We start from the raw sequence: 21,343 nt of genomic DNA, 5'->3' as shown, positions 1-21,343 counted from the left end.
ATTCCTGCTACTGTGATTTTTTTTAACCCATGGACTTGCATAGCGGGAACTTCTGGGCGGGGCCAGTGGGAAAAACACTTCTGCGCATTTTCAGTGGGCAGAAGTAAACCCCGAAGCCCAGAAACTTTTTTGGCAAATGCGCCAGGTGAGAAATCCTCATTCGATTGAATAGGGGCCATTTTTAGACCTGCACCCTGGTCTGACAATACATCCATGGTTTCATAATTGTAAATTTTTTTAACCTGATGAAGCACTGGTATATTTGCAGTTCTATCATGCAAGCGATTTTGTTACACTACAGGGACATTGTGGGACCAACTAACCTACTTGCTTGAGATGGGCATTGACGAGCATTAAGAGCCTTGCTTGAGAATACTTCAATGAACAAAACACAAGAGTATTGCTAATACAATACCCGAGTTTCCGTACCAGTGTTAATATAATTTTCCTTTTGATACCTTCAGAGAAATAAAGGTTTTTCAACAAAACTGCTATTTTCTTCTACCAAAGAAGCCAGAAGTATACAAGAAATCTGTACAGCTGCGAAAATAACTTTGTCTAAATAAAGAACAATCCAAAATTATGATTTGTACCTCAACAGTCTTGAGATTTGATACTTAGCTCTTCAGAAGTTTTCACCAGAAGCAATTATCCCAAACTTTTCTGAAAAACACCTGTTAGTTTGAACTAGCAATCCCCTAGTCATAAATCTGTTTCTTTCATGCTGAATACTCAAAATCTACTGAATCTGGTTGTGTCCGCTCCTCCATCCAAAGAGACGACAGGTTCAGTTATTCTGCATTAATTCTTTCCAGACCCAAAGCATTTTAAAAAGCCTCATCTGCCACAACAAGTGCGGACATACGCCAAAGCCAATGTCTGTTCTTAGTCTAGCTTAACATTTAAGTAAAAGGGAACAGGATCTGAATGTTTAAATTTACTAGAATTTGGAAAAGGATTGTAATTTATACGAGCCATTTGGTCCGTGCCCCATAATGAAAGTCTTAGAGGAATCACACAGTGGTAAAAGTGCACGGACAGCACATATTTGGAGGCTGGAACCTCACTCCATCTTCTGAGTGAGTGAAGGATTGCTGCTGGGTCATGGGGGCCGAGGCCCCAAAGTAAACACAGGTGTTGAGGAGGCAAGTGACTGGGGTTACCCCATCCAGTAGCTAAAGCAACACACACAGTCACGGAGAATGAATAATACTTCAGCAAAACATATGGACCGCTGCAAGTTTGAGTTTCCCGTCAATTAACAAATTTCTTATCAAGCCTCATTTAGAAGGGATAACAAGAATTTCACTATTAAATGATGGTTATTAGTGGCTAATGACTAGGTATTAGGCTAACTGGGATCTAACCATGTGTTTTAAGTGTCTTGTTTTTGGATTGTGGTCAAGGCAGGTGGGCCCTGGCATCAGTAGAAAAGAAGTGAGGAAGGGATGTGAACAGCCATCAATTTGGCTTGTTGAAAACAGTGTGTATCTTTCAAAGAACATCTGTTCTACAGATATGAAATCATTTTAAAAGTAGATGTGTTGGTGTGTCCTTTAAAAGGGGAGAAACAACAAGACCGCATGAATCTCAATATTTAGAAGCTTCTTGGATACTATGAGGTCCCATATTGTAAAAAAGGGAGATTTCCATGTCTTTATTTTTTGAGGTACTATGTAAACCCTGTCAACGTATCAAAACACTCTATCCACAGAGAAATGCACACATCCTGTATTGAAAAATGTGCCATTAAAGGCAAAGAACGCAGATGTGAGAGACTTGAAAAACATCAGAGCAGACTGAGCTTTTTTTGGGTGGGGGTCTTAAAGAGACAGGTGCTAAAACGGAGCATTTCAGGTCATTCTTTTCATTTAGGTATGGGGAGTTGTTGTCAAAGTAGCTTTTGAAATATAGTGTATACTGTGTAGAGCCCAGAGGTCTTAGCAGTTTCGATAGTTTTACTAAAGTGTTGTAAAAGCATCCGTTAAGCATAAAGCAAGAGTACAGTATTAGGTTAGGTATTAATAATTACAATGTCAGAACCCAGCTGTGGAGAAATATGTTCAGTGCCAATACCTTGTTACACTTGCTACTAATAGTAACTCAAAACAGTTGAACGCTCCAGATGTTGCATTGTACTCAGTCAAGGTGAGTAAGAGCTGCGACAATAACCGCTATCAACATAGCCGTGTTTGCGGTCAGACTTAAAAATCAGCCAATGTGGGGCGGCCCGTTGCACAGTGGTTAGAGCAGTCGCCCCACGTAAAGCGGCTGAAGGTCCTCGAGACAGCGGCCGCCGGTTCGACTCAGACCTACGGCCCTTTGCTGCATGTCTCCCCCTCCCTCTCTCACCCCATTTCCTGTCCGTCCTATCTAATACAGGATTGAAAAACTGCCAAAAGATAATCTTAAAAACAAAATAATCCATTAATGTGGCTCTTTGTTGACAAGGAACTCCTGTTCACTGTGTTATAAACTGGACGCTTTGTCCACCTCCGTAGGGGGTGAACAGATGTTTCTCCAAGCATGTTTACACATGTATAAACAGCATTACAGTGAAATGTACGCAGCCATACCAAAACCCAGGGGCCTTCTTCCTGGACCATAAGCCTGCTAAACTGATGAATTTATTCTCAGTAATAGTTACGTTATCAGACAGAATTTTGTATTTTCTTATTCTTAATATCTTTTAGTTTTGATGATTCTATTGTGAAGATATAGGTGTTTAAAAAGAATAAGCAAGTTAAAAGTACTAAGTACTGACATTTCTTGGCATCTAATGAAGTCGAAGTTATTCTGGGAGCCACTGCTTCACTTGACATTGTAAAATGAGACTCATGATCTGTTACTTCAAGCTGCTCAAAACAAATCTTTATATTTTTTGCTTCATTTAGAGATTTTCTATATAGACTATTGGTTAATATATAGGTTAGAGGCTGGTCAAAACAGCTTCAAAAACGCACAACTTTAGTCAGTCACCAGAATCTTTTTTGTTATTATTGCACCCCCAATAACTTTGCACTTGAATTTGAAGCAACTGTTCTGAAAAACAGTTGGCAGCAACCTTTGTTGTGTTATGGTGTAAAAAAATGTGTCAAAAGTTTAAACTTGCAAGTCAGTAGGTAAATTATGTTATTTTTTAAACATAATCTCTATAAACAGACAGAGCAGATATTCGGGTAGCAGAAGTGGTCTGGTTTCTGTTTGTTGTCCGAGTATTTACCAACCACATGTGAGCATGCTTTGGTCCCATGCAAGTAAACAGTCCAAGTGGAGAGCAAACAAGGTAGAATACATCGGCCGACATGCAATCATGGAAACCAATTGTCTGACCACGATTTAGCTTTTCAGTCAGTTTTGGTTATTGTGTATCTGCAATCATATGCAGATATCAGTTTTATAGAAACGCCTCCTCTCAACACCAACTCCATTATCACATCTCAAGTTGCTATTGGCTATTAGCTGTTGCCCCCAGAGGCTTATCTGCTGTCAGACAGGTAGACGATGGGTTTTGAGATTGTTTCGAGCTGCAAGGTGGAGGGCAAACTGTAGCGTGCTAGGTTCAAAGTTTGCTTTTTAGGAATTGATAAGCAGAACTAAAATGCAAGTTCCTTCATTCATTCATTCAGAACTTTAACATAGCAGCAATCAAATATTTTCTATGTAAAGATATAGTGGAGTAATGGCATCCTGAGCAGAGAATGAAGTCACTCTCGCTCTCAGTATGTTGTCATCCGAGTTTCTCTGTTGTTTGTTTTGATAGCTGGACTGGCTGCATGTGCATGTGAGTGCCTTGCGTGTCAGTATCAGACGCAGAGGGCCGTGACAAAGCATCGTTATTTGAGCTGGGGAATGGTCCTTGAGAGCCGGGTAGAGGCAATCCCAGCCCTCCTTTTTTTTTTTTTTTCTCAGTATTTCAAGTAGAGCACCTTTAACGACTGCTGAATTCTTTGGAACCAGTTTTTGATACCCTTAACTGATGAAGGTTGTAACCAAAATGTGTAGTAGTGCTATGTCCACATCATGGTTTTGACTCATGCTGTACTCCAGTTTAAAGCACTGTCACATTATGCTTTTGTGGTGAAGGAATTCCCATATTTACATACCATAGTTTGCTTCCCTAACGTAAAGACCTGAATTTGAGTATGTGCTAATTTGACAAAGTTGACAAGACTGTGTAAAATTCGGTCTGTATGTCCTCTTTTGCTCGCACTTGGATGCTTTTATAAGTGTCTGCTGTTCATGCATTTCTAACTGCATATATTAACATCTGTCACCCTTAAATTTGTATTAAGTAAAGTGTCATGGGCCTAACAAAGACTATTCCGTTATCTGTTTGCACAGCTGAAATGAGGAACTATACTTATTACAGGGAATAGTAAAGAACGTAATACTGTGGCACGTTACCGAGCCCCAACTTTTGTGCAATTTCATCTCCCTCACCAAACTAATTTGATCTGTATCAGGTTGTGTCCTCTTTCACATGTGCAAAAATGTGCTACTGCAAATAATTTCCAGCATAATTAATGGAATGTCATTAAAAGTTCTTTGAGGAACGGGGGTGATGGCAGCGGCTAGCATTCCTTCTTAATTCGTCGCCTTCGTATTGCAAATAAATATTCAGCAAATGGAGAAATGGTGTTTTCCGAGAGATTTTCTTTCATGATGCGTAACAGATGTGCTTTGAAATAATTTCTTCTTTTATTCTCGCGGCAGATTAACAGATTGAAGCTTTCATTAGCCGGCAGCTTTCGTCGGTATGGCAGATGGGAATTTTCAATAATACAGTGATTTCTTAAGAAACAACACATACTGTACCAGAATATTTTTCCTCAGTGTGCTTGGGAAAATGAATCTTATGGAAAATATTATTTTGGGCTGGTAGACGTCAAGGGAAATTCCGCACAGCATGACAATTTACTTTATTTTGGGCTTTTTCTGAAATCCTCTGTCACCTCTGATTACAATGAGCTGACTGTATCACTTACACATGTGCTACGCATGATATTCTACCTGAGCTTTCTTTGTGAATTGTGGCCACCTCGGCTTTTGGGGGTTGGTTAGGTTGCACATTGTGCACTGCCTGCCTGAGAAGTGCATGTTTTTGAAGGGGGATCAAAGGAATCATTGTCATATTTTCGTACTGAGTTTTATTGAGGCAAAATGAGATGTATTCCATTTGGGGAACGTGCTGTGATGGACAGTCTGGAATAGTCTGAGCGCTCTCATCTCTGAATGGCTGTCTGTCTTGCACATGTTTAGTTAAGTGTGGTTTATTCCTAATCAGTGTATTAACACAGTGCGGTACATTGTAATGCAAAGCAATACATATGAAATCATTTAAAAGTATTATTCAACTAATTTCAACTTCTGATTAGTGAATAATTTCCTTGACAACTAAATTGTAACAGATCTATTTCTTATTTCTGGTTATATACTGCTGGGATTCACCCTTCTAGTCCAAAACTATGGAGTCATGCTTACACTCCTAAATTGCAATAAATTAAACATCATATTAGAGACCTTGTCCTACAGAGCTTGCTTCAAAAGAGAGCCCTTCAGACCACTTAATCAGACACATCCTCAATCTACAGCACTTAGAAGCACAAAGCTGAAGATGATGGTTCTGCCTGGTAGCCTGATGGGAAGAGCTATGGAATGTGTAAACTACTTCTTCCCCTTCACCAGGGGCACTGAGCTATAGTGTACTGGGTGCAGGTAAAAGCAAGGCAGTTTCTATCTGATCAAACAATAGAGACCACCTGAGTGCCAGGGTGCAGGATGTGAGAGGTAAAAGTAAAAACGTCCACTCTATAGGATGCCATGAAGAAGAACTGACTCCAGGACCAGCTGGATTTAAAGAGGAAGAGGATGTTGATGATGATGATGGCCAATATCATCATTATACAGTATATATGTGTATGCATTATGCTCTTGCTGCATATTGTAAGAGAAGCAGGATGTAACCTGGGTTATAATAAACAAGGTTCAGCTTCTCTTCTGGTGGACCGCAGCATGGGTCATCACACAGCTGGCAATTTAGAAACTTTTTACTTTTTGTAAGGAAAAATTGGTTTCTTTTAATACAGGGCTTGATGCTAACTTTTTCCCCTAAGTTGAAAAATATCCGAGCCCATAAAGAATTTTGGTGTGCAATGGAAGTTAATCAAATAAAGTGTTTTTTCTGACATTTACAAGCAGACAGATTTCATCTCTTGAATGCAAAAAGTAGCTACGCTATGTTTTTAATTATTACTATTTTATATATTTTTTCTGTGTATATATTTACACCTGGTATTAAGTAATATATGTGGATAACTTTTTTGGTGTTTTATACCCAGTGAACGATGAAGTTTCATTAATAAAGTCTTTAAAATGGAATATGGATATGGAAACATCCGGGTCAAACTGCAGCTCGTTATTTATTATATGCTGCACCAGCTAGTCCTACACCGGTGTAGGCCTGTATGTTGATCTATGTGCTGCGTGGTGGGATGTGGTGGCGAGCTTAGGACTGGCAGGATGTGTGTCTCTGGACAGAGCTTGCAGGGGAGAGCTCCAAAGTTACACACCCGTCCAAAATCACAAAGAGCAAGGAAGGCAATTGGCTTGACAGCACATGTAATAGAGACTGCAAAACCTTGTTGCCCGAGGGCCCTCGCCAGAGTAGCAGTCGTGGAGAGTGGCGGGGGTTTTGGCTCGCTAAAAATGAGCCTGGAATCAGCTTTGTGAGGCTTCCCATGTCAGTCACATCCACAATCTTATTTTCGCTAAGCATCTGGAGGTTGGATCCGCAGTGAAATGTATTCACTGTGCGTGTTCGTGGCACTGGTTTTACTTGGCACAGCAAGTGATAGCTCACTTTTAATATAGAGTAGAGAGTTAGAGAGAGGAGAATTCTTGAGGTGGACTGTAAAAACGCAGCAGCACAATGGACAAAGAGCATGGCTGTGGTTTGGACTGTGGGGAGATCGCGGGGAGCCTGATGGAAACCACGCAAGGCTGCCGTGAGCACGCGAGGTCAGGACATATGCTGACATGGACTTCTGGGACCAAGCCAGAGCCGGAGAGGAAGCAGAGGCCTCACGTCTGCTCAGCAGTGCTCCGCTGCTCCTCTCATTTGTCTCTGACTTTATATCAAATGTTATTCTTGTCCGAGATAAAACAAAGGGTATACAAGACTACTAATATGGATGCCTTTCGTCTGCATTGAACAGAACATCATTTCCAACATCTGGCAGGCTGAGAGGTTTAAGTGGCTTGGAATATCTAACAGATAAAAGAACAAGACAAATGTTCTGCTCAAAAACGGTCCCAAAATCCTGAGGTACTTGTGATATGCCATAAGCCTACAACCTCAAATTGTTCTCTCACTTCTGGAACACAAGAACAAACGCAACATGTTCATTTTCTTTTGTAGGATTGGTGTTTGATTACCTTGCACGGCAGCTGGATTCTCATGGTATCACAAGATCGCACAAGAATTGCGGGCTCACATGTCACACTTAAATCCATCTCGTCAGGCTTCAAGTAATGCATTTGTGTTTCGAGCCACCATGACCCGGCAAATCAGCGTCCTGTGAAGGAGTTACTGGCAGTTGAGGGAGGAATGATGAAGACACGGAGAGGGGACAACTTGTTTAAAACTACAACGATGGCTCCTAAAGAGGTTAGCGTATAGATGCTGCAATAGCATCAGTTATATCAGAACCGGAGAGTATTTATACACTGAAAGAAGAGCCAAGTACAGTAACAAAGGGTTTTCTCAATGGTAAAGAGGTCTTTGCTCTTCTCCTGCCTAGATTTTGATAGACAAATGGTTCATCCAATCACCTGCCAGGTCATTTTCAGAAAGATGGTCCATCTAACGAGTCACGTTAAGCGTTTGATAGCATTTTATCAAGCAATTAACTCAGCTCCAGACTGGTTCAGCTTTACAAGAATCACTCCAGGTAATCTTCCTGCCCAAAGCCATGGCTCTCTAATGCCCCTCACCTCTGTCCAACAGATAATATCAGAACTTTCATCTACAGTTTCTGTCTGAACCAAACTCCACTCTGTTTTGGACATTCAATAACCTGCACATGGGGATTTTGTACATATTGATACTTCTACCACTCTACCTCAATACTTCTCTAATCTATATAGATGTCTTTTTTAGTAGTTAGGTAAGTATATTCACAGTGCATTCTATAGATATATACCTTACATTTACATAGTATGCTATGCTATTGTATTGAGCTATTTTTAATTGATTTTATTTGTTGTTTTATTATCTATTGATATATATTTGTCTTTTAGCATGGATATGTATACTATGTATATATATATAAATATATATACACACATACATATATATATATATATATATATATATATATATATATATTTACAGTTATTTCTATCTATGTATGATTGGTAATCAATGACAAAACTAAAACAACTTCTGCCAGATTAACTGCATATTTGCTTGTTAACCAAATGTTTTATACATCATTTCCGGCTAAAAGGAAAAAATCCAGGTATTTTACTAACTTGAAACTGAATCCAAAATTGAAGCCGCCTATCAGAACCCAACCCTCTTCTTTTATTACTTGTTGACTGACTACCCGTTCAGCTTCCCCCTAACCAAACAACCACACAACTGACTAAGAATCCCATCCATTCAAGTATTGTATTTCACTTATGTCTAATGAGAGCACCAGGTCTTTTGTTTGGTCTTTTTTGTGATGTGCTGGCAAAGCTCCCCCCCACCCCACCCCACCCCTTTCACAGCCAAGCTGTCAGGAGGAGCGTGTCCTTAAGAATGAGACAGGGCAACAACAGGGCAACATCTGATTAGCATTCACTGCACTATCTCCACTCCCTTGGTATTTTATTACCACAGGTGCAGAGGCATTCATTGATCAGATGCATGCTACAGGCGAGGTTAGCCCTTAATTGAAAACAGCTCTATTTATACACCTGCAGGCACTAAAGGTCTCCAAGAGAGCACAGGGAGGTTGAAAAGAAGAGAAAGGAAAGGGGGGGAAAAAAACACAGAGCAGTGACAGAACAGTGAAAAAAGACATGCCTTGGGAGACATAGGTTAAGGCCTACAGGGAAGGCAAAATGCATTCCCAAAACAGCATGGCTACCCAGCGCCATGAGAGGGTAACTACGCAGGTGCAAATGTCTTTAGGGAAGTATAAAGATTTTCATTTGTTGAAAAGAGGCACAAATAAATGCAAATCCAAATTTTCTTTTGGTTGGGTAGGTGGATTTCTTTTCTTTGCGAGCCAAAGAATAACTACATAGAGTTTGTTTACCGCACAGCTGCCAGTTTCTGTGGCCACACATTGTTTTGTTTTTTTCGGAACACTGTACGGATTGTGTTCAGCTATATTGCAGGTGGTACATTGCATCCTGAGGCTCGTGTTTTCACAATGTGACCATAACAGGAGGTCAGGGGGTCAGTTTGGTGGAAGTCCAATCAGAAGAAAGAAACCACAGAGGAAAGAGCAGTCTGCTTTAAGACAGAGAAGGGGACATAGCTCAAACGTGCCACTTTTGATGGAAAAAGTCTGTGCAGTTTTGTGCGGGTCGTTAACAGGATGTCAAATTTCCAACAGTGGGAACGCAATGAAAGCTGTTAATTAGTTCATGCGATTATTATTATTCATTAGTTACATTTAATATAGAAAAGTTGCATTCATTTGCTAAAATTCACCTAAAACAGGGTCACATTTAATGTAAGTGCAAGTGTTTTGAAATAACATAAACTGCGCTGGTTAATTACCTTGGAGAGGATTCAAAAACCACTTGCTGCTGTCAGGCCAGCTCAGTACAACAGGCTGTAAAACTGTTATGAGCGATGTCTTTTCCAGCAATGTCAGATTATTAACGGATCATTTTCATCTGTCAACTGCAGAGCGCTGATGAAAAACAAGCTACTCCATAATGGCAAAAGTCCCATACAAGTGGGCCAGGAGTGGCTATTTTGAGACTATTCTGTGTTTGAACCAAATATTTCTGTGTAATTAAAATGAGCTGGGCAGATGGAAAGTGACCAGTGTTTTAAACCTGGCACAGAGTGTCTCTTCTCATTGTTTCACATCAAAGTAATGTTTTTTGGTCCATCAGACTTCATATAAAAAATAAAAGGCTAAAGGGAAACAGCCCTGCTCCCTTAATACACCTGTGGTGCTGACAGATGCCTGGTTAAATCTTAAAAAAGAAAAAACATTCAGATGAAAATGTATCTTTTGATTATTAAATATTCATGCTAATGAATGCTTGAAACAGGGTTCATACTCGGGCTGGATATTGCCGACAACCTCACAATATTATATATATATCATGATATATTTATCATAATACATTCCTACGCTTGTGGTGTGAGACCCCGAGAGGCAACAAGCTAATAAGACGAAAGGATCATTTCATTCAAATATTAAAAGATTTTTGGGCTTACATGAGAATGTGTAGATGAAACATCTTTCAAGGAGTATATTCGATTCAAGCATATTCTTAACTTTGAAAACAATAATGGTTCAAATTATTTTCAAAACATTCAAGACTTTGTACCAACGCTTTTGCAAAATGGCCCAGAGTAGAAATAAAACGTATTCATTGCTTATCGATCATTTAATTACCGGAAACTTCAAATGTCAAACATTCTGTAATACCAGCTTCTTTGGAGAACCAAACCAATGATGAGCCAGAGATACATAAATCATTGAAAAAGCATCAAAATTTCTATAGAAAAATCTTAAACCACTTCTCCTGTTTGGATTCTGGAGTCTTGCTAAGGACACAGAAACCTTACTTCATTTAAAGCTTGTTTTTCTTTTGTTTAACAAAAAAAGCCAACGTTCTCTATTGGTAAATGATTTACAATCTACATAAGCAATACAAGACAAATTCAGTATTTCTTTTAAATACTTTTATGGACACTTAAATGCTTTATTTTGATGTAACTCTGGGTCACAACTGGAATCTACTGTAACTGTCCAGCCTGTCCGCCATAAAAGCCAGCTTCGAACATAAGAGCTACCTTTTCAAACCTACGCGGGGCGCGTATCTGATCCTCAAAAGACAGACTTTCCCGTGGAGTATTCCTTTAAAATCAATCCGACTGGATGTTGTCCATGTAGTTAGGACCCAGCCTACAAGCAGCCTTTGAAAACGTCTATGTGGATGTAGATCTTGGAGATGGAACAGACTACTGTGTATATAACATCCCCAATGTTCCCGTAGAACATTTCCCTGGATCTTGTTGGGACAAGATAAAAGGCTTTGTGGCCTAATATCACTGTAACTGCAGGTGTGGAGGCTCCCATTTCACCAGTGTCACTGATGTTCACAGACATTTGGAGGAGGAGGGGGGACAACAGTGAGACATCTGCATGTTTGGAGAGGCATCTGAGGGTTCAATCAAGTTCAACACCTAGCAGGTAGATTTGTGTTAGTGTGTGTGTGTGTGTGTGTGTGTGTGTGTGTGTGTGTGTGTGTGTGTGTGTGTGTGTGTGTGTGTGTGTGTGTGTGTGTGTGTGTGTGTGTGTGTGTGTGTGTGTTGAATGATCTTATTTGGAGTCTGTTCTGGCTTGTCATCAAAGGAGATACCACAACCGCGTGGCTTTATCAAGAATGAGAACAATATCTGTGTGATCATTTTCCTCAGGAGGGGCAGTTTATAGAGGACTCCAGTTTGTAGTTTTGTCATTCAGCTTGTTTATGTTAACCCTGTTTTATTTGAATTCAGACAGATGAACAGGCCTTAATCAAATAAAAGCCTTGTTCGTGTAGGACACGGACTTGATGAATTACTCCCATTTATCCTGTCTTTTGTAAAAATGCAATCATAAAAGGATTATACAAGCTGCTCAAACCGCTACCACCACCGGATACAGCTATAAAAGATCCAGACTTTATGACCTGTCATGCCTTGATTAGCAGAGCAGAACTTCAGCCAAAAGTGCGTTTTACATTTTCCTCTAGATATCAACTGCTGCCGCTCACTATGTGAAGACAGAAACCCTGTCTGAAGAACACAGGAAGGAAGAAAAAGATCTTGTATATATATTTAACATTTAGCTCACTTTGATGTAGCAACACTCACTGAGCTGGCTTGTTGTGTTGCGGGTCACGTGGGTGCTGACGGTAAAGTATTGGCTATTTTAATGCTTAAGTTAGTCAATTCATCATTTAGTCGGTCAACAGAAAATGAACTGATTTTCTGACTATCACCTAATAGTTTCAGACATTTTTCAAGCACTAATGCCAAACATCCATTAAGGATTTTCTCTTTTATTTGTCATATATGATGATAAAGTGAATATCTTCAGGCTTTGGTCTGTTGATTGGACAAAATTAAAGAAACTGAAGGCATCACAGTGGGCTCCAAAAAATGGCATAAATGGGATTTTATCACTGTCTGTTGGCAATTCGTAGTAGAGCCAGACAATATATTGGCCGGCTGATAATATTGGCCTATCACTAATATATTGGTATCTATCAGTACCTGCATATGTTTTTCAAATATGCACCAAAATGAGAAGCTTTTTATATGACACATAATGCAGAAAGCAATGCTTTGGGGTGATTTGGAAATGGTGTCATATAGCTATTTATTTTGGTTCATTTATTCTTTATTTCTCAGTGCTCATTTCTAGAATTGGTTGTATTATGTATAATAATGTTAAATAAAGTTGTTTTTATTAGAAAGCAGCCTCTTGTGTACCTTTGCAGAGTCATATTGGTGAAAATCCGCAAAGGATGGGAATTCTTTTTTATTCCAGCTCAAAAATGCACCATATCAGCCGCCATACCTGTGATCGATTCATCTCTCCCCTTTAAAATCAGTGTCTCAAGCCCTAAACTCTACAGACTTTATAGATTCTTACAGCACACTTTTTTTACTCGGGTTGAAACAGTTTGAACTTGCATCTGATCAACAAGGTCAGGAGGCAAACAAATGCATGAGAATGCACATTCTTGTTAAAAACAACATTCACCTAAAAACAGTAATGGCATAATTATAACAAAATTGGATAAACTGATTGTCTTTTTGACAACTTTAACACGGCTTCACCAACTCTTGAGAAAAACACAGCTATCTTTTGTTCTGAACACTGTTTTTGTCCACAGAACTACATACAGTACATACCCTTAAAATAACAATTCTTAATCAGAGTCCATAGGGGCAGGTTTCTCTAGCCCCGTTATGCAGGGAGGTCAGAGATCCAAATGCGCTATGGCAGCAGTCTGAAGCTGCGAGCCAGTGTTTTGCTCAACAGCAACAGTCTAACAGGGTTCAAAGTCCAGATGAAGAGTGGCTTTTCCTTCTCATGCCTCCATGTGTCTGCAGAACGTTCTTTATTGACATCTTGCATATTTAAAGTCATGCAAAACACTTTGAAAAAAAAAAACGATATAGGATTTACTGTCAGTCGTATTCTTTGACTCAAATACGACCTGAGTTATAAGACATGGTTTTGTTTTTGCAAGTGTCTGAGCCCTCACAACATTAGTATAGAAACTGCAGCACAACAAACGAATTCTAGGCAGAAGACAGAGGATCACTGATCTAAAATAATATTATTTTACAGTGAACAAGAAGTCAATACAATAAACCACAGAACAGTAACCCAGAGAGGCAGAGACCAGAAGAATAACTGTTTCTTCTCCTAGCCACAGTGACTGATCCACTGACCACATTTAGACATTAAAAAAAGCCTAATTTCATTTTTCACAGTACAACAGAACCTCCAGATATTCCAGCATTCGACTGCTTGGTTGGTGCTCATATGTCTCCCCTGTTAGTCATTCCAACGACATCTCAGTGAGCATTGGTGGGTTGGGTGAGAATTTAACTCACATTGGCCGGCTCCTGCTGTACAGAGTGTTGCTCTTCACAGCCTGTGCAGCTGCTTTCTTCTCCTCAAATTCCTCCCTGCTCAGGACTGTGCCCTTGTGGCCTTGTTCCACCAGCTTACGGGCCAACTCCCTGCTCTACAAGACAAAAGGAAAGGAGAGGAGTCAGTCGGGAGAGGGGATACAGCCTGCAGCCAGGGCTGGAGAGTGTCAGAACTTGAATTTTGGCATGAAGGTGCTATTTTTTATTCCTATTAAATGTCATAAAGTGGTAAAAAAAAATTGCCCATCACAATTCCCCTGAGCTCAAGATGACGTCTTTTTGCTTGCTCTGTCTGCAAAACAGCCCAAAACTTACAGGTATTTGCTACACAATGATATTAACAGAGGAGAGCAGCACATCCTTACAATTGAAGGTGGCAGAATATTTGGCAAATTTGCTCAACAAATTATTGAATGAATAAGTGATGCATCAGTGGCTATTTTGAATTATTAAATCATACACCAGGCTATATCTAGTTTCTGCAACCCTCTGGAAATATGATTTGGAATTTTGTCAGCCAGTAAAATTTAGGAAGTATTCACCATTATGGCCTTTTGTTTAAAATTGTTAATTCACTTCCCTCCCCAAAATATAGAAGTGATAAGTAGTTTTGTTTGATTCCACGCCTATACAAAAGTCCACTCGTTTTCTAAGTGTGTGTGTGTGTGTGTGTGTGTGTGTGTGTGTGTGTGTGTGTGTGTGTGTGTGTGTGCGAGCGTGCATGTGTCAGTGCCTCTGCAGGGATTGTTAGCTACATTATTCCAATCACCATTTGCAGACTCGCCATCATTAAAGCCAAGCCATAAAGTCATCATCTAAAAACCAAATCTTGCAGTCAAATCCTGTGGCTTGTCAGATCAAAGCTTGGGCCACATGTCCTCCTACCCAAATCCCAGCAGCCCAGCCTGTGTCCGCACCCGAGAGGAAAAGTTATATTTTCCCTCAACTTTGATGTGGCTCACCAGAAATGAGTCTCAGACATTTGCCGCTCCTAAAATTGGCCTGAGAATCATTGTCTTCATTTTCATGGCTTATTGAATAAGTCTATTTGAATGAGCCGCTTCTTACAGACAACACAGAAGGACTAGACTAATGCTCTGCAACATCCACCCTGGCAAAAGTCATGCTCACCTTGTAATATACCTTACAGTGTGACAGGTCATAAATAACAGGAAAATGTTGTTTATAATTAGCTGATTTATCAGAACATAGGCCTTATCAGCAGGACCGCACAGGTAAGATGACCTGGGCTGACTGTGGTGTGTCACAACACGGGGGTGATTGAGTTTGGTAGTGATTGACTGCAGCTGATTATCAGGTCAGATATAAGCGGTTCTCCTCTCTGTGTGGACACAGGTGTTCAAACAAAGTGGCCACTACAGCGTCTATGCATTTCATTGGCACGTCTGCCATCTGCTGGACAGAAGCCGGATTGCCCATCACTGAAGAGCAGGTTCGATTAAAGCCACTAGTTTAGGGGTGGGATATTCCACTCCTAGAGAGCCACTGTCCTGCATGTTTTAGGTTTCTCCCTCCCCTAACACACTTGAGTCTAACAATGATCAAAGTGTGACAAGCATCAGCTGCTTGATAAAAAGCAAATCATTAGAAACAGGCGGGAGAGCTGAGAGAAACCCAAAACATGCAGGACAGTGGCTCTCCAGGACCGGAATTGCCTACCCCTGCCCTAAGTAGACTAAAGCTATTACTACACCAATTAAGACCAAAAACCAGAAGAGGACTAAATCTAAATACGTTTCAAAGTTCCTCTTCTGACATAAAGTTTAAATCATCTTGAAAAAAAAAACATAATTTAAGTTTCAATTAAGAACAGGAATTGCAGAATTGATGATTAAGGCTTTTGAATCCTTGAACCTATACAATTTCAATCATTTTAAGGACTTTGAGGCCTATTCTCAATGTCTCATTCATTTTACTCCTTATAGTCAAACTAGAATACTCATGGTTAGGAACTGAGATCGTATTGTCAAACTATGACTTGTGATGAACTCTCATTGCTAAACAGTAGTAGGTCATCCCTCACATGATTATAGGACTAAGGATTCACTTGAGTAGAGCAAACTTTAGAGGAGGACTGGTGGTAGCTGTTTGGTAAACCCATAGTTTCAACCAGGATTACCAAACCTGTGTGTGACTGCCACCTAGCGTGCGGACGTGGGTACTACACCAACAAAACTCATCCCCATGGTTTCATACACAGCAAAAGTTAGTGCGTGCTGATGAAAACTGTCAAAAAAAAACACATTTTTTTTTAAAAAGCAAACATGTGTTTTTTTTTTTTTTTAAATGACTACATTTAAACCTGGTAAAATTGATAAATATGTCGTTTTACGTAAAAAGAGGACCATACTCCAGGCTCCAGTTCGTTTTTGGGCAAGTGCGTTACCATCTTTACCGACAAAACAAGCATATCTTAAAAAGTTCAATTTAACAATATTAAGAGTACAATGATTAATACGGCATATGCTTAGCTTACTGAACGGCAAATACATCCAAGTAAAGTCGATGTGTAAAGTCGGGTTTCTCAGCGTCAGCTAACGTTGGCTGCTGCTGCGGTCTTGAGCAACAGATCTGAAAAAAAAGTGTTTTATGTTATTAATAAGAAGAGATTGGGAAATTTAGTACATGCCGAATTGAGTAAAGGTACTAGATGATACTGAAAAGTCGAAAGTTATCTATTTGTAACGTGCACTGCTGCGTCAACGCAAAGATAACCTAAAACTGACAGTTTAGTGAATGCGGTTCTGACCTGGAGTACCAACCGGAACGTAGTGACGTAGGGAAAGACCGTGGGAAAGACACCTAACGCGAGAGGAAGCGCTAAATCCAATAGTTTGTGGCAGAGTGACTCACTTGTAGGTAAAACAAATCCATTGGCGTGACTTTGGAGTCGAGATAATCTTCGTAGACCTTAAACTGTGTTACAAAATCGTGGAAGCGCGCGGCTGTGCTGTACTCCATCTTCACTCGTGCACTCCGGGTTGTACAGGCTGCTATGGCAACCATAGACATATAAAGAGTAGATGCCGCATCGAACGTTGGGCCGCGAGAAATGCGGCCGCCATCTTGGACCGGTCATTCTACCAGAGAAGTTCAGTACGGTACAGTACAATTTTAAACAATTATATATAAATCCATGCATTTTTGAATGTTATAGTGAGTCCCTCAGGCTGTGGCAGGTAGATAAATATTTAGCTGCCAGAGGAGCTGCTGTCCCTTATTTTATTATTATTATCTTGTCACAGTAGAGGCATGGAGATTAGCCTCTGTGGGAATCTTAGTTAATTTACCCCCCGACCAGATGTGTGTGTGCGTGTGCGTGTGCGTGTGCGTGTGCGTGTGTGTGCATGCCTGTGTAGATATGAAAGGAGAAGCAGGGAGGAGAGGGGTTGTCGTACATGTGGTCTAGTGTAAATGGATTGCACATTTCCAGCAGTAGGTCAGCGGAGGATGTGCTGTGGTTTCATGAGAGGAAGACACTTCAGAGACAGTTCATCTCAGGTCACCTCAGATATTCTCAGTTTGTTTTTTTTAAATATTGAACATGACATTGACATGAATTATGAGATCATTTTTCATGTCATGTCACTTTTTTTTTCTAAAGTTTAGACTATCAAAGGAGAAGTGACAGAATCTGATCAATATCCTTTGCTGTTAAACTGTTTCATCAAACAGGAGCAACATGATGTGGGGTTTATTATAAAGAATGAATTAGAGGTTTACGAGGCAAGCGTGAACATGTATTTCCACTCTGTGCCCGATATTCTCACAGCTGAACAAAATGTTCCATACATTTTTACTTGGTACTCCACATCTCCACTTAAAGCAGGACGAACGTCACATGTTTGTAAACCAGAACTGATGAGTCCACGCTTTTTTAGTTTAGTTGTACCACAGAAGTTGAAACAGTCTGAAAAGAAAAAATCATACATTTATTTAACTAAGGAAAAATCTTAAATCGTTTGTATAATTTAAAATTGATATTACTGAACTATGCCCCATGTTTTTGTTTGCACATTAAATACAATTACTACATAATTAAAATATGTAATAAAGAAGACATTCACATAATTAGACCTTGCCTAAAAACAAAGGACACAGTCATTTTAGATACTATACAAAGTACTCCTACAACATCACTGTCTTTACCGATTAGAGCTACACTCTCATTGGTAATTGTGCAATAACAAAACAGTGTGAAAATGATCGATTTAACAAAATGTTATATATATTTTTATACCACACACACTCGCTCCCTCTCCTCTCCACTACCACGACTATGCGACTGGAAGAGCATGGATCATTTCTGAATATTTATAAACATATAGGGTTCGGCTCTTGTTTTTTTTAGTGCTTTAAATGAAAGTGTGTCTGTTTGACTTGTATTTAGATGTGTCCAAAATGTCATCTCTCTCTGACCTAATTGTATTGATACTCTTGATTTATATGTATTTTAATTTGCGTGCGTGTGTGTGTGTGTGTGTGTGTGTGTGTGTGTGTGTGTGTGTGTGTGTGTGTGTGTGTGAGAGAGAGAGAGAGAAAGAGAGAGAGAGAGTGAGAGAGAGATGTATGTATTCATGTATGAAATACAGCCTATTAATACTCTATAAATGATTTCTATTGTTGTGTTTATATTTATAGTGTTTGTAAAACACCTATCATACATCACATATATCATATATCAGAATATTCTATTACTGTTAATCCCACTGTGAATATTAAAATACGCTGAACCGTGTCCTGTCCTTACACTGAGTGGAGCGGGCGACCGGGCCAAGATGGCGGCCCCACCGCTCGTCAGCGCCAATAGGCCCAACGTTCGATGAGGCGTCTACTCTTTATTTCTATGATGGCAACCGCCTCAACACATCGCAGGAAACGGAAGTCAACGCGATCACGCGCCACAAATTCAACAAAAATACCACGAATAAAACAGGTTAATTGCATTCACATGGGGGGAAAACAGTGTTAACAACAACATTTAAAGCATGTCTTAAACGACGAAGAGCTGTTTTTTTTTTCATTCAATGGAAATAAGAAGTACATGCTTTTCTTTTTATGAAGTTGTCATTGAAGAAAACGACTGGTAGTTGAAATCCTGGTGGAGGTGACCCCTAAACCTCACAGTGTTACCAAAAACAAACATTGCTGCGTCAGTTCACATTGGAACTGACTCTTTTTCTAATCCACCTCTGGACCTGGGTCGTAAAGGCAAATCAGTCAATGCAGGTTACCCTTTCAAACACAAAATCATCCCTGGTTCAACCTGTACCCTAACCCTGTCCAGGATGTACCCTGTCTTTGTCCAATGTCAGCTGGGATTGGCTCCCCAACCCCGACTGGGACAAGCGTGTTAGAGATAATGGATGGATAACGTGCATATCACGATAGCCTTTAATTTTTCAAGGGAAGTGAAGCCAGTTTTATTTATGGATCCCAATATCACAAACTGCCCCCCAAAAAGTAGCAAGAGTAGTGACCATAGTCTCTGAGCCGAAGTATGCACGTTTATTTGGTTTCATTTGTTTATTTGGTTTCATTTGATTATTTGGTTACATTTTGCAAACACGTGTTACACTGGCATTTTTCTGGACTTCTGTCGTATAAGTGGAGTACAGCTTAGCAGCTCTTTCATGCACATCACAATTACTGTAGTCCCTCTCAAATAAAACTCAAAGAGGTCACACACTGACACACACACACACACATGCATATGTAGGCTTCGATGCGCTTGGATAGGCACAAACAAAGTCGTCAATGATGACATAATATGTTTTAACTTTAAATGTGTGAGTACTATCAGGAAAAGCTACTTCGCTGTCATCCCCAGACTTGTCTGCAAATTTCTCTCTGTTTCTTTTAAACTGGTAGCATGCACTCTTTTCATTGTCACTAATCCTCTCTGGATGTTTCCAATCACAGAATCCGCTATTAAATGCATGCTTTTGGGAGGACAGGAGTTTGCTGCCGGGGGCTCTTCGCTCTCGAGCCTGTTAACATTAGCTAGCGCCTGGCTAGCTAAGCTGTCCTTGTTGACAGATGCTGCCACATGAAGAAATTCCCTGTTTTCGGTATATATTTAAAATTTTCTGCATCCCTGATATCTTTCTCCTTCTTTTAATTTCTGTTTAGCGTTCCCACTTAGCATCTTCATGTTTGCATTTTTGGAGTTGTGTTGGGTTTGATGTCACGGGACCTGCCCAGTGCCTGCCTCATATGGACTGACCAATAAGGGGAAGGTCTCAGCTCACGGTCAGCCGGGGCAGAGATCATGTGCAGCGCATAGACCGTATAAGGCCAGCGCAAAGGCTCCGGTGGACAGTTAAACATATAAGCTGCCCAGTTGCCCATATGGTTAATCCGGCCTTGAGTACTTTGTGTCACTCCACTGAACTCAATATGCACTTCATATTGAGTCCAAACCTGGAATATTGTATGTGATGGCAAAGTTATCCAATCCCATGATGTCAGTCCCTAAATCCTGGCAAATCTAAACTATTTGGCACCTTTACTGACTGTAAAATACAGCATAAAATGTTCAGTGGGAATTTTCTCGTCTCCATTTACATTAATACTGTCACTCTTGGCTGTCATTATCATATTTTACTATCATTTTGTTTAATTTTCTCATTCAGCGTGACTTTTAATGGCTCTGCAATGACGTCCATGGAGAGTGAGGTAATGATTTAACATTTCATTATGAGTGTGTTTTTATGCAACAGCCATGTCATTCATGGCCAATATGAGCGTACGCAGACAGACAAATAAGACAAAAGGAAGTGGAGGCAGATGGCACGCAGGTTAACAAGGGAACCTCCTCCTTCAAGATCAACTTAAAATAAAGACTGTCACGCAAGCATCATGTCATTTCTGAGGCCACAAAGTGTTTTCTTACCTATAAATAAAAACCCACTTTATTATTTAACACCAGTTTGAATAATTAACACAACATTTTTGTCATACTTATTCTGTGTTGAATAATCTTTCTCATTTTTCTCTTTCCTCTCCTAACTCATGTTATCGGATTTTCTAATGATTGTTTGTCAAAGCATCTTGGTCATGTTCATACAGTTCTGCTGCTCACTCTCCTGAGTTATACAGTTTGTTTTAGAATGCATAGTCATTTTTTGTTGCTATAGAGATTTAGGGCACAAACTGGTCGCTGTTTCATGTTTTGCGAGATATCGTATGAATTGGTATGCATATGTTTTTCTAAGATGTCATACAAATCCGTTGATGAGAATACGTTGAGTCAGTTGTTTCACATAAAAACATCAACAACATCAGACATTTGACATTGACAACGCAGCAGCTAAAAATAACCTGAACCAATACTGCCTGTTGAACAGGTGTACTGATAAGGTATTAAATGCTAAAATTAGCCAAGGCCACTGGTGCAGATGTAAGTGGAATAATACCAATAAA

The 21,343-nt window shown here is 39.9% G+C and overlaps 1 protein-coding gene across 1 annotated transcript in view; it reads right to left on the bottom strand.

Moving 5' to 3' along the window:
• cfap299 (cilia and flagella associated protein 299) overlaps nt 1–16,879 on the bottom strand; it is a gene marked incomplete at both ends in the record, with an annotated part of 76,332 nt that extends 59,453 nt beyond the window's left edge. Inside the window, 2 exons of the mRNA XM_083912331.1 lie at nt 13,859–13,992; nt 16,772–16,879. Coding sequence (XP_083768457.1) covers nt 13,859–13,992; nt 16,772–16,879 — 242 coding nt within the window. The remainder of the gene's footprint in view (nt 1–13,858; nt 13,993–16,771) is intronic.
• Nucleotides 16,880–21,343: the final 4,464 nt, after the last annotated feature.

This window comes from Echiichthys vipera (assembly GCF_963691815.1).
Source record: "Echiichthys vipera genome assembly, chromosome: 4".
In the NCBI taxonomy this organism is placed as follows: Eukaryota; Metazoa; Chordata; class Actinopteri; order Perciformes; family Trachinidae; genus Echiichthys; species Echiichthys vipera.
The sequence above is the reverse complement of the archived record's forward strand: the minus strand, read 5'-3'. Positions and strand labels throughout refer to the sequence as shown.